The following is a 13753-nucleotide window of genomic DNA, read 5'->3' as shown; positions in this document are numbered from 1 at the left end:
TTGTTCACTTAGCCACTCATCTTTGTAATCTGTTACACATTCTTCTGGAAGGATTTATCTCCATTAACAAAATGAAGAAAAACCTTATAGAAAGAAGCCATAGGCAAACTTATTTAGATCAACATGTTTACCCTTAAATGTAGCTATGAAAAACCACCTTACTTAATGAAGAGGTTGCCAGGAAATGTTTATGGAAATAGGTTACAACATTGGACTATTTGTCAAATTGCCCTGGGTTCCAATTCTGAGTATTTTTAAAATTATTTTATTTTTTATAGTTCAATTGTTACCCCCTCCATGTCTGCCCTCCCACATTTCCACATACCATTCCTCTTAGCCCCTGTCTCCAAGAGGATGTCCCTACCCTCTCCCTCCCTGCTAGGCCTCTCCAGAGTGAGGCAAATCTTCTCTCACTAACCGTCCTCTGCTCTATATGTTTTGCCTCATATCAGCTGGTGTATGCTGCTTGGGTGGTGACTCAGTGTCTGAGAGATCTCGGGGGTCCAGGTTAGTTGAGACTGCTGGTTTTCCTATGGGGTCATCCTCCTCCTCAGCTTCTTCCAGCCTTTCCCTAATTTTTGTTAGTTAAAATAAATATGAGCCCATTTGTTACTATGTGAAATGCAGAAAGGGGTGTTTATTTCACAAGGTAATTCTTGAAGGTTATTTTAAATAAGATGTTCAATGAATTTGATCCACGGCAAGTATTTAATAAACATCTGCTCTCCTTTTTTTTTAATCCTTTGCTTTTTGAGTACATATATTGTGTTAGAGTAAATTTTCGATAGAGAATAAATTGTAGAAAATGACAAAACCTAACCCAAAGTGGAATCAGAGCCTAAATTATCTGTGTAGTCTTATCTGAAGAGTGAATCCAATTGTACTGCAGCACAATTGATCTCAGAACAACCTTGGCCCCATGTCATTATTAACATCAAACGAACATCCAAATGCATTCGTTTTAAAAATTATTTTTAAACACTGTTATCTATTCATCATTGCACAAAAGAATGGGCTTCCTTGAGACATTTTTATGGATACTTATGCTGTACTTTTATCATCGCTGTGCCTCATTAACCCCTCTCTTTCCACCCTCCCACTGCTCTCCTTCCTCTCTTCAAATCTGACTCATTCTTTTTTTTCTAATTATGTTTTTTATTGGATATTTTATTTATTTATATTTCAAATGTTATCCCCTTTCCTGGTTTCCCCTCCACAAACTTCCTATCCCTTCCCCTCCCCCTGCTTCTATGAGGGTGCTCCCCCGCCCCTCTGCTACATATGTATCTGGGGCCATGGATTCCTCCAGGTACACTCCTTGGTTGGTTGTCTTTATTCTGGAAGCACGAGTAGTCAGGCCAGTCTATGTTGTTCTTCAAATGTGGTTGCAATCCCCCTCTGCTCCTCCAGTCCGTCCACCAGCTCCTTTACCAGGTTTCCTAAGGTCAGTCTGATAGTTGGCCCCAAGCATCTTCAATTGCATTGATCAATTCAACATTATAGCTGCGTTAAAATGGAGGTGAACAAAAATAGCTACAGGCATCTAGGTTCTTTCCTTCTTTCCTTTTATTCATTGTTAACTATGTCCAGTTGTTTCTAGGAGAACAAAAAGTAAAGATATAAATTTGGGATAGTGTAGGTAAGTGTGTAGTGGATCTTGGGAGTAAATACAGGGAGGAACAGGGGTGAATAGAGTCAAAATATTTTACACGTGTGTATGCTATTTCTTAAAGTATTAATAAAATATTTTAGAAAGCAGAAAGAATTTATGAACAAGAACAAGAAAAACACCAATATACAGTTATAGGTCTGACCACTTTATTGTAGGGAAGAACATGGTTTAGTCTAGTAATTTTGCAATATGCTTATACAAAAGGAGGAGATTTTACAGCTCATTCTGGTTAGGCGCTTACTTGAGATACTATACTTATCATAAAGTTATTAATGATCTGACATAATTGATACATTATATGAAACTAGATCAATTAGGTATCAAGAAGAAGTAACTAAAAGGATTTAGTTACTCTCACAATAACTTTACTCCAGACTTATGTTCATAGGTTACCATGATTGACATATCTGAACAGACTGATGTTAAATTAGTTTCATTTTTTCTAGAAAGCAAATTTTTGAAGGTTTTGGATAGCTTCATAATCAGTGGAAGACAGAAATAAATCAGAACCAAGACTTGGGGCAAAGGATGGTGACTGAAGAGCTGGAACTATCTTCGGGGTTTTTAAAACACCACCACTGGAGTGAATGACATTTAAAGAGGGTCCTGCTAAGACTGAACCCCCAGTGAACTAGTCTATGGGGGGAGGGCGGCAATGGGGGGAGGGTTGGGAGGGGAACACCCATAAGGAAGGGGAGGGGAGAGGGGGATGTTTGCCCGGAAACCGGGAAAGGGAATAACACTCGAAATGTATATAAGAAATACTCAAGTTAATAAAAAAAAAAAAAAAAAAGAGTTTCCCTTCCTCTTCCCCTTTGCCCTGCCTTCCTCTCAAACTCTACTCTGTGAGCTAGAGTTTGGGATGACTAGAAGTCTTAGTTGATAGGCTGACCATTTCCATCCAATGAGGACAGGCTCCTAAATTAAGGTATGTCGACAAATGCAAGGGTGGAAGAACCTGGTCAGCTAGCATTCCACAGACACCACGATGCTAGTTCACTGCTTCCTTGGACTGCAATGCTCTTGCTTTTAGCACATTTTCTTCCTTCTTTGTCTCTTGTGTATCTGCTTTATCATATGCTTAGTTTTATAACCAAGTTTAATCTATTGCGACCAGTAAATTCGGTGACTTCCTCACCATTCACTTAGCCGACTCCAAATTGCTAGGCGTTTGGATTACTGCACAAAAAGTCTCATCATCAAAGCTACAGCAAATAGTAATATCTTATAAAAAACTGCCTTAAAGATATGTTCCCATCCCCCGGCGTCTGAGCTAGTTTACAGTGCTTCTAGAACAGAGTTCAATATATATTAAGTCCATCTTCCAGAAGAAGCATATACACAAAAGCAATTTCAACATATTGGAATTGCCTTACTCTCCTGGAGACTGAAAACTTGCTTTTTGTTTGTCAGGTGGCAAGCTGATTTTCATGGAGCCCGGACCCATTGATCTCAGAGCCCATTCTATCCTAATTACAGACGGTGGAGAGCTCCATATTGGATCTGAGGACAAGCCTTTCCAAGGCAAAGCTCGGATCAAACTCTATGGAAGTGTCCACTCCACTTCCTTCTTTCCCTATGGAGTCAAGTTCCTGGCTGTGAGGAATGGAACTCTTTCTCTGCATGGTAAGTACACACACACACACACACACACACACACACACACACACGCACGCACACACGCACCATTCTGAAATGGGTCTGTTTCTAGCAAATATGAGGACAATGACCATTGGTGAATTATTTAAAATGTTTCTGCGGTACTGGATCATTCTATAACACATTTAAAAAATATAACACATCTAGTTATTATTACTCTTTGTTTTTTAAAATGTGATGTATTTATTTTTATTTTATGCACATTAGTGTTTTGCCTGCATGTATGTTTGTGTTGACTCTCCTGCAATTGGAATTACAGACAGTTGTGAGCTGCCATGTGGATGCTAGAAATTGAACCCAGGTACTTTGGAAGAGCAGCCAGTACTCTTAACTGATAAGTCATGTCCTCAGTCCACACATAATTATCATTATTAGTGGCAGACTGTGACATGGCTCCTGTAAGGGGACTGAAAAACCTTTGCTCACCATCAGCTTGCTTTCAGTGCTTCCTGGAGTGTGAATCACATTATCTGTCCCACCAAGGGTGAGCTTAGAAACAGACATCCTCTGGATCGTTGAATGTGAGCAGAAATAATGTACATAATGGGAAAGTAAAGGTTGTCAAAGCTATTGTGATTTGTTATCCATTTGGCAATTGACATCCACTTAGGAATACCCTGTCCTGCTGTCTTCGCCCAGAGCTGACCTTGTGCCACAGCTCTCTGTACCCAAGTCTCACTGAGAGAGAGAGCTGGTCTCCAGGAGTGCTGACACACAGGCTTGCAGGAGGGTCAAGCCACTGTCAGAGACAGTGAGACCAGGTAAAACCAGAGATAAGCAGATGGTGAGAGGCAAATGAAGGCACCTAAGCAACAGAAACAAAGGCCACTTGGCATCATCAGAACCCAGTTCTCCCACCACAGCAAGTCCTGGATACCCCAACACACAGGAAAGGCAAGACTCTGATTTAAAATCACATCTCATGTTGTTGTTAGAGGACTTTATGAAGGACATAAATAACTCCCTTAAAGAAATACAGGAAAACACAGGTAAATAGGTAGAAGCCCTTAAAGAGGAAACACAAAAGTCCCTTAAAGGATTACAGGAAAACACAACCAAACAAGTGAAGGAATTGAACAAAACCATCCAGGATCTAAAATGGAAATAGAAACAATAAAGAAATCACAAAGGGGGACAACCCTGGAGATGGAAAACCTAGGAAAGATATTCGGAGTCAGACTTGGAAGCATCACAAACAGATTATAGGAGATAGAAGAGAGAATCTCAAGGGCAGAAGATACCATAGAATACATTGACACAACAGTCAAAGGAAGTGCAAAACTCAAAAATCTCCTAACCCAAAACATCCAGGAAATCCAGGATACAATGAGAAGATCAAACCTAAGGATAATAGGTATAGAAGAGAGTGAAGATTCCAACTTAAAGGGCCAGTAAATGTCTTCAACAAAATCATAGAAGAAAACTTCCCTAACCTAAAGAAAGAGATGCCCATAAACATAGAAGAAGCCTACAAAACTCCAGAAGATTGGCCCAGAAAAGAAATTCCTCCCATCAAATAATAGTCAAAACACCAAATGCACAAAAGAAAGAAAGTATTAAAAGCAGTAAAAGAAAAAGGTCAAGTAACATATAAAGGCAGACCTATTAGAATTACACTAGACTTCTAAAAAGAGACTATGAAAGCCAGAAGATCCCAGCCAGATTTCCTATAGACCCTAAGAGAACACAAATGCCAGCTCAGGCTACTATATCAAGCAAAACTTTCAATTATCATACAAGGAGAAAACAAGATATTCTATGACAAAACCAAATTTACACAATATCTTTTCACAAATCCAGCCCTACAAAGGATAAAAGATGGAAAACTCCAACACAAGGAGGGAAGATAGCCACAGAAACATAATTCCACCCTTAATAACAAAAATAACAGAAAACAACAATTACTATTCCTTAATATCCCTCAGCGTCAATGAGCTCAATCCCCCAATAAAAAGATATATATTAAAACACTGAATTATATTAAAACAGGACCCAGCATTTTTCTGTATACAGGAAACACACCTCAGTGACAAAGACAGATATTTCCTCAGAGTAAAAGGCTGGGAAAAAATTTCCCAAGCAAATGGTCTCATGAAACATGCTGGAGTCTATTGAATAAAATAGAACTTCAACCAAAAGTTATCAAGAAAGATAAGGAAGGATACTTCATACTTGTCAAAGGAGAAACCTGCAAGATGAACACTCAATTCTGAATATCTTTGCTCCAAGTGCAAGGGCAACTACCTTCATAAAAGAAACCTTACTAAAGCTCAAAGCACACATTGTACCTCACACAATAATAGTGGAAGACTTCAACACCCCACTCTCAACAATGGACAGACCATTGAAACAGAAACTAAACAGAGACACAGAGAAACTAATGGATGTTATGAACCAAACAGATTTAACAGATATCTAGAGAACATTTCATCCTAAAACAAAAGAATATACCTTCTTCTCAGTACCTCATGGTGCTTTCTCCAAAACTGACCATATAATCAGTCACAAAACAGGCCTCATCAAATACAAGAAGATTGAATTAATCCCATTCATCCTATCAGATTGCCACAGACTAAGACTGGTCTTCAATGACAACAAAAATGACAGAATGCCCACATGTACGTGGAAGTTGAGCAATGCTTACTCAATGATAACTTGGTCAAGAAAGAAATGAAGCACTTTAAATTTAATGCAAATGAATGTATAACATATCCAAACTTATGAGACAGAATGAAAGCAGTGCTAAGAGGAAAACTCATAGCTCTGAGTACCTCCAAAAGAAACTGGAGAGAGCATACACTAGCAGCTTGACAGCACACCTGAAAGCTCTAGAACAAAGAGAAGCAAATACACACAAGAGGAGTAGAAAGCAGGAAATAACCAAACTCTGGGCTGAAATCAATCATGTAGAAACAAAAAGAACTCTACAGAGTCAACAAAACCAGGATCTGGTTCTTTGAGAAAATCAACAAAATAGATAAACCCTTGGCCAGAGTAAGCAGAGGATATGGAGAGTGGATCCAAATTAACAAAATCAGAAATGAAAAGGGCAACAAAACAACAGAAACTGAGGAAATCCAAAGAAGTCATTAAATCATTCTACAAAAGCCTATACTCAACAAAAGTGGAAAACCTAGGTGAAATGGACAATCTTCTAGACAGGTAGTAGGTACTGGCAAATCAGTTAAATCAGGATCAGATAAACCATTTAAACAGTCCCATATCTCCTAAAGAAATAGAAGCCGTTATTAGAAGTCTCCCAAACAAAAAAGCCCAGGACCAGATGGGTTTAGTGCAGAATTCTATCACCATAGAAGACCTAATACCAATACTCTCCAAACTATTTGACAAAATAGAAACAGAAGGAACACTACCCAATTCACTCTATGAAGCCACAATCATGCTTATACCTAAACCACACAAAGACCCAACTAATAAAGAGAACTTCAGAGAAATTTCACTTATGAATATTGATGCCAAATTACTCAATAAGATTCTCCCAAACTGAATCCAAGAATACATCAAAACCATCATCCATGATGATCAAGTTAGGATTCATCTTAGGGATGCAGGGATAGTTCAATGTATGGAAATTCATCAAGTAATCCACTATATAAATAAACCCCAAGGGGGAAAAATACATGATGCCCCCAGTTCATGTTAAAAGTATTAGAAAGATCAGGAATTCAAGGCCCATACCTAAACATAGTAAAAGCAATATTCAGTAAACCAGTGACCATTGTCAAGCTAAATAGAAAGAAACTTGAAGCAATCCCACTAAATCTGGGGCTAGAAATGGCTGCCCAGTACCTATTCAATATAGTACTTGAAATCCTAGTGAAAGCAATCAGACAACAAAAGGAGGTCAAAGGTATACAAATTGGGAAGGAAGAAGTCAAAATGTCACTATTTGCAGATGATATGATAATATACTTAAGTAACTACAAAAATTCCAACAGAAAACTCCTACAGCTAATAAGAAACTTCAGCAAAGTGGCTGGATATAAAATTAATACAAACAAATCAGTAGCCTTCCTATGTTCAAAGGATATACAGACTGAGAAAGAAATTAGGGAAAGGACACCCTTCACAATAGTCACAAATAATATGACATACCTTGGTGTGACTCTAACCAAGCAAGTGAAAGATCTGTATGACAAGAACTTCAAGTCTCTGAAGAAAGAAATTGAAGATCTCAGAACTTGGAAAGATCTCCCATGCTCCCATGGATTGGCACGATTAATGTAGTGAAAATGGCCTTTTTGCCAAAAGCAATATACAAATTCAATGCAATCCTCATCAAAATTCCAACTCAGTTCTTCACAAAGTTAGAAAGAACAATTTGCAAATTCATTTTGAATAACAAAAAACCCAGGATAAGACCGAACCCCCCAGTGAACTAGACTATGGGGGGGAGGGCGGCAATGGGGGGAGGGTTGGGAGGGGAACACTAATAAGGAAGGGGAGGGGGGAGGGGTATGTTTGCCCGGAAACCGGGAAAGGGAATAACACTCGAAATGTATATAAGAAATACTCAAGTTAATAAAAAAAACAAAACAAAACAAAAAAAAAAAACCCAGGATAGTGAAAACTATCCTCAACAATTGAAGAACTTCTGAGAGAATCACCATCCCTGACTGCAAGCAGGATTACAGAGCAATAGTGATAAAAACTGTATGGTATTGGTACAGAGACAGGCAGGTAGATCAAAGGAATAGAATTGAAGACCCACAAATGAACCCATACACCTAAGGTCACTTGATCTTTGACAAAGGGGCCAAAACCTTCTAGTGGAAAACAGACAGCATTTTCAACAAATGGTGCTGGTTCAACTGGAGGTCAACATGTAGAAGAATGCAAGTAGATCGATCGATTCTTATTGTCTTGTACACAACTTAAGTCTATGTGGATCAAGGACCTCCACATAAAACCAGATACACTCAAACTAATAGAAGAGAAAGTGGGTAAGAACCTTGAACACATGGTCACTGGGGAAAATTTCCTGAACAAAACACCAATGACTTATGCTCTAAGATCAAGACTTGACAAATGGGACTTCATAAAATTGCAAAACTTCTGTAAGGCAAAGACACTGTCATTAGAGCAAAATGGTAATAGACAGATTACCTACACCCAATAGAGGAATAATATTCAATATATACAAAGAACTCAAGAACTTAGACTTGAGAGAATCAAATAACCAAGTTAAAAAATGGGGCACAGAGCTATACAAATAATTCTCAGCTAAGGAATATTGAATGGTGAGAAGCATCTAAAGAAATGTTCAACATCCTTAGTCATCAGGGAAGTGCAAATCAAAACTGTTCCTAGATTCTACCTCCTACCAATCAGAAAGGCTAAGATCAAAAGCTCAGGTGACAGCAGATGCTGGTGAGGATGTGGAGAAAGAGGAGCACTCCTCCATTGTTGGTGGGATTGCAAGCTAAGACAACTACTCTGGAAATCAATCTAGCAGTTCCTCAGAAAATACACCTCCTGGGCATATACCTGAATGATGCTCCAAAATATAACGAGGATACCTGCTCCACTATATTCATAGCAGCCTTATTTATAATAGCTAGAAGCTGGAAAGATGTCCTTCAAGAGAGGAATGGAAACAGAAAATGTGGTAATTTTACACAATGGAGTACTAATCAGTTATTAAAAACAATGAGTTCATGAGATTCTTAGGGAAATGGATGAAACTAGAAAATATCATCCTGAGTGAGATAACCCAAACATGAAAGGACACACATGGTATGCACTCATTGATAATTGGATATTAGCCCCAAAGCTCAGAATACCTAAGATACAATAAGATACAATTCACAGACCACATGAAGCTCAAGAAGAAGGAAGACCAATGGGTGAATGCTGAAGTCTTTCTAAGAAGGAGGAACCACATAATCACAGAAGAAAGCACAGAGACATAATATGGAGCAGACACTGAAAGAAAGGACATCCAGAGACTGCCCTACCTGGGGGATCCATCCCACAAACAGACACCAAACCCAGTCAATATTGCAGATGCCAAGAAGTTCATGTTGACAGGACCTGATATTGCTGTTTCCTGAGATACTCTGCCAGAACCTGAAAAATAGAGGTGGATACTTGTAGCCAAATATTGAACTGAGCACAGGGTCCCCAAGTTAGAGAAAGGATTGAAGGATTGATGGGTTTGCAACCCCATAAGAAGAACAACAATATCAACCAACCAGATTCCCCCAGAGCTCTCAGGGACTAAACCACCATCCCAAGAATACACAGGGATGGTCCTATGGCTCCAGCTGCATATGTAGCAGAGGATGACCTTGTCAGGCATCAATGGGAGGAGAGGCCCTTTGTCCTGTCAGACTCAATGCCTCAAGGTGAATGTTGGGGGCAGGGAGGGGGGACAGTAGGTGGGAGGAGGGGGTGGTGGGTGAGGGAACACCCTCATAGAAGCAGGGGGTTGTGATCCTGTGTTTCTGGAGGTGAAACTGGGAAATTGGTTAACATTTAAAATATATGTAAAAATGCAATTAAAATATCCAATTAAAAAAAAAAGAATGCCCATCCCATGCCCTGTCTCACGTAGGGGCAATTCTTTTCTCTCTCTTTTTTAAATTGGTTATTTGATTTATTTACATTTCAAATGTTCCCTTCCTGATGTCCCCTCCATAACCCCCATCTCATCCTCCTTCCCCTTTGCCTCTAAGAGGGTCCTCCCCCAACAACCCACTCCTACCTCCTTTCTATCATCCCCCTACATTGGGGCATCAACCTTCATAGCACCAAGGGCCTTCCCTCTCATTGATGCCAGATAAGGCCATCCTCTGCTACATATGAATACTTGTTTATCTCCTTGAATACTCTTTGGTTGGTGGTGTAGTCCCTGGGGTTCTGGGAGTCTGGTTAGTTGATGTTGTTATTCTTTCTATGGGTTGCAATCCCCTTCAGCTCCTTCAATCCTTTCCCTAACTCTTCCATTGGGCTCCTTGGGCTCAGTCCAGTGGTCGGCTGTATCTGCATCTGTATTAGGTGCTGGCACAGCCTCTTGGAGGGCAAATTGTTAAGATTGGGAGCCTGTATTCTGACAACATGGGCTCGAGTTGATGGCTACAGCTGCAGTAGAACCTTAACTGAAACAAGCCATGGAGATTGGCATTTGTAATCATTACTCGACTCAGTGAAAATTGATTGATAATTATTTAGAAGATGCCTATATTTCCCAGCAGTTAATATTCTGGCATCTCAAACCAAGTAAAGACAACTTCATTTTGTTATTTATTTATTTATTTATTTATTTATTTATTTATTTATTTATTTTTAGCTCTTCCTTTCCCTCATCAGAACCCGTGCAGAGTTCAATTACAGTTGTACTTAAAATCCCCTTACAGATGGGCCTGGTGTTTATGGCTTCCTAGGAGAAAACAGGGATTAGGCAACAAAGTGTTTCTGCTTAATGCTTTCTTGCTTTCTGATTACCTAATTCTACTTTGCAAATAGGCTGGGTTTTTTCCTTAAAATATAAGCACTTACTAAGTAGAATATTGTTATAAACTGGAAAAGGTAAGACTTAATTGTTTCAGTAGATGATTATACATTGGTTGTCTGGCTTTAGTCAAATTTGTTAGTCACACAGAACAAATGTGTGAGCTCCAGGGCTGGGGAGGCTCAGTGTTATGGTACTTGTGTAATGTGGGTAAGACCTACAATTCCAGCACCAAACAAAACCAAAACCAAACAAAACCAAACAGAATGAAACCACCCCAGATTGTGGAGCCAGGGTAGTGGACTGATCTTAAGAAGCCAATGTCATCAACAGCAGTATTTTCATATTGACATGACAACATGGAACCAACCTACTTGTATTAGAAAAAATTATTTTAGATGTGAGTTGATGGCTGTACTGAAGAGTCTAGGTTTTGTTACAAACTGTGTAATATAAGCATTGTTTACAAATAATTCTCCCTAGATCATTTTTTATCTTATTCTACAAGGAAACCAAAGCCTCTCTTCAATATTGTTGACCCTGAGTCAGGTAGTGTTCGAGAAACTGAGTATCAAAATTTGTAAAGCTAAAGGCCAACTACTTATCTGGATAGGAACTCAGAATTCCAGTCCCACTGATTTTTATTTTTTTTCTCCTATCTTTATGGATTTGTCACCTAGGATTCATTCATTGACCGTCTTCTGCCTTTTCCCACACTAGCTGTGGTCTCCAAGTCTGCTGGCTTCTTAGGTCACCTACAGAGCTCATGAATTTACTCCTCTAAAAATGGGAAATCAAATGAGGACAAGAAAAACTTGTTCCATTTTTTCCCTCTTTGGTTTGAACATCCATGTTTAAGCACGAATGAATGTGAACATATAAATATACCCTATGTGTCTGTGTTTTAAATGTTCTGTGCAGTCATAAACTTTTATAAGGAAAGGACAAGTTAAAGAAAATCCACCTATGTTCAATATCATACAATTAAAGCCAAGGAAATAGCACTATTAATAATACATTCCAGACGTGGAAATGCAAGGAAAGATTGCTAGGGTGTCTGTGTTCTTTTCTCTCTGCTTATCTTTTCCATTTTATTTTCCCATATTCTCTTCTTTTTGTATTTCCTCTCCTTTATTTCCTTTATGCCTTGTCTCTCATCCCTCTTGTATTTTCAGACCTATCGTTAACATTTCACACATCCCCAAAGCGGTTCCCACAAACTATGACCAGGTCCTCACCCAAACTGCAGAGCCTGAACATGGGACAGGAAAAATACCCCAACAATCTATGCCCTTATGCATATGGAAATTCTATACCATGTTCATCTGGCACAAATAATTCATGGAAATGAAGCTTGCCCAGCTGGGTGAAAAGGAATCCCCACTCATTCACTAGCGTGTCACACTCAGAGTGTCCATTATCAATCCCCTCTCTCTATTTCTCTTGCCACCTGAGGTCTGGAGTAGATTCTCTTTCAGGCATGGTGGTTTATCCTGGTTGAAATCATTCATAATTTCACTGCTCCCCATCCCTGGCAAGTGTGGGTCTTGTGGGACAATCTGGCATTAGAATAAACTAATTTTCTTTTGCCATCAAGTGTTCCAAAGAATGAGCATTTTGATTCATTGCCTTCTACTCTGAAAGTCCCTAATAAGGTGCTGTCCACTTAATATTCCAGGAAAGATGTAATTATGAGATCCACCGGCTTTGCTGCCTCTCAAAGGATTAGTCCAGGGAGTATTTATAAATCTACCTTTCTGAATGTCACCCCCAAAGCCTGATTCAGTGGTCATGGGGTTAGGGGGAAAATATACTTCTAAGAGGGAACTTCCTGTGGATTGATTTTGAATCCGTGACTGAACTGGAAGATTCACTGGTACGGTGCACGAGGTGGACCCAGAAATCGGCTTCCTTCTGTTGGTTTTCCATGAAGATTTTGAACAAGTTAATTTGTGTAGACCAGTAAACCACAGTCACCACCCTACACTTAAGTACTTACAAGGTGGTTTAGAGGAGTGGACATAGAACCCACTTTATTCATTTTTATAGCTTTACTTGTATTCTGCCCATCTTCTTTTTCCATAACTATAGTGGGTAGAGTTAGGACATTTTGAAGGAACTAGGATTTCTAAGTGAAAATGTGACCCGTGGCCCACTCTGCAACCATTCTCTCATCTCATTAATGAATGTATCTTTTCATCAGTCAGGATTTAGCTTTCAAGCTCATGAGGCAACCACATTCTGAGGCACCTTCTGTTCTGTCCTCACCACCTGGTAGACACCTTCAGATTTTAATCTCTTAAGGTACAGCTGCTCCTGGCACAGGACAACCACCACTCCTGGGTGTGGTTGCCAGGTCATTTTCTCCGAAAACAATTGCATGACTCCTGCGCAGCTAGAAGGCAGACACTGCCCAGCAACCAGGGTCCTTGCAGACTTGATTCCTAGCATCTAAGATTGAGGGGATTGATGGATTCTAATTTAACTCCAGCATGGGCCATATAGAATTATATAACTGGGTCAACATGTCAATCAGATCCCTCTCTTCGATGCTTCCTTTCCAGCTCATTCTTCATCACCGCCCTTTGTAACCCTTCTGCTCTAGTTGATTTTTATTGTAGATTAAAACTGCTAGGCAAACGGGCTTTGCCGCTCAACTGTCACTGGAGAACTGGTATTGGAAACACATTTATTGGCTTTGCTTTGATTCAGGAAAAAAAAAAAAAAAAACGGCCCACTCTAACCCACACCCATATGCAGCCCAGTCTTTCTTCAGTCTATTTGGGAATGGATCAAGACAAAGTATGTTTTCCATTGCAGGAGGAGGGCTGATGGTTTAGTGACTGTCACGTGTCCACAAAAATAAGTTAATATGAGTTAATATGACCAAAGGGGTCCAGGGCTGCAAACCTGTGGTTTGAGCCATTGGAGTCAGTAAAGAAAAATAG

At 39.5% G+C, this 13753-nt stretch overlaps 1 protein-coding gene across 1 annotated transcript in view; it reads left to right on the top strand.

Moving 5' to 3' along the window:
* Pkhd1 (PKHD1 ciliary IPT domain containing fibrocystin/polyductin) overlaps window positions 1–13753 on the top strand; it is a 490001-nt gene that overhangs the window by 171875 nt on the left and 304373 nt on the right. The window contains exon 37 of the mRNA XM_087568149.1: window positions 3086–3298. Within this exon, the coding sequence (XP_087424275.1) occupies window positions 3086–3298 (213 nt within the window). The remainder of the gene's footprint in view (window positions 1–3085; window positions 3299–13753) is intronic.

Source organism: Rattus norvegicus, chromosome 9 (genome assembly GCF_021556685.1).
Source record: "Rattus norvegicus strain SHRSP/BbbUtx chromosome 9, alternate assembly SHRSP_T2T, whole genome shotgun sequence".
In the NCBI taxonomy this organism is placed as follows: domain Eukaryota; kingdom Metazoa; phylum Chordata; class Mammalia; order Rodentia; family Muridae; genus Rattus; species Rattus norvegicus.
The sequence above is the reverse complement of the archived record's forward strand: the minus strand, read 5'-3'. Positions and strand labels throughout refer to the sequence as shown.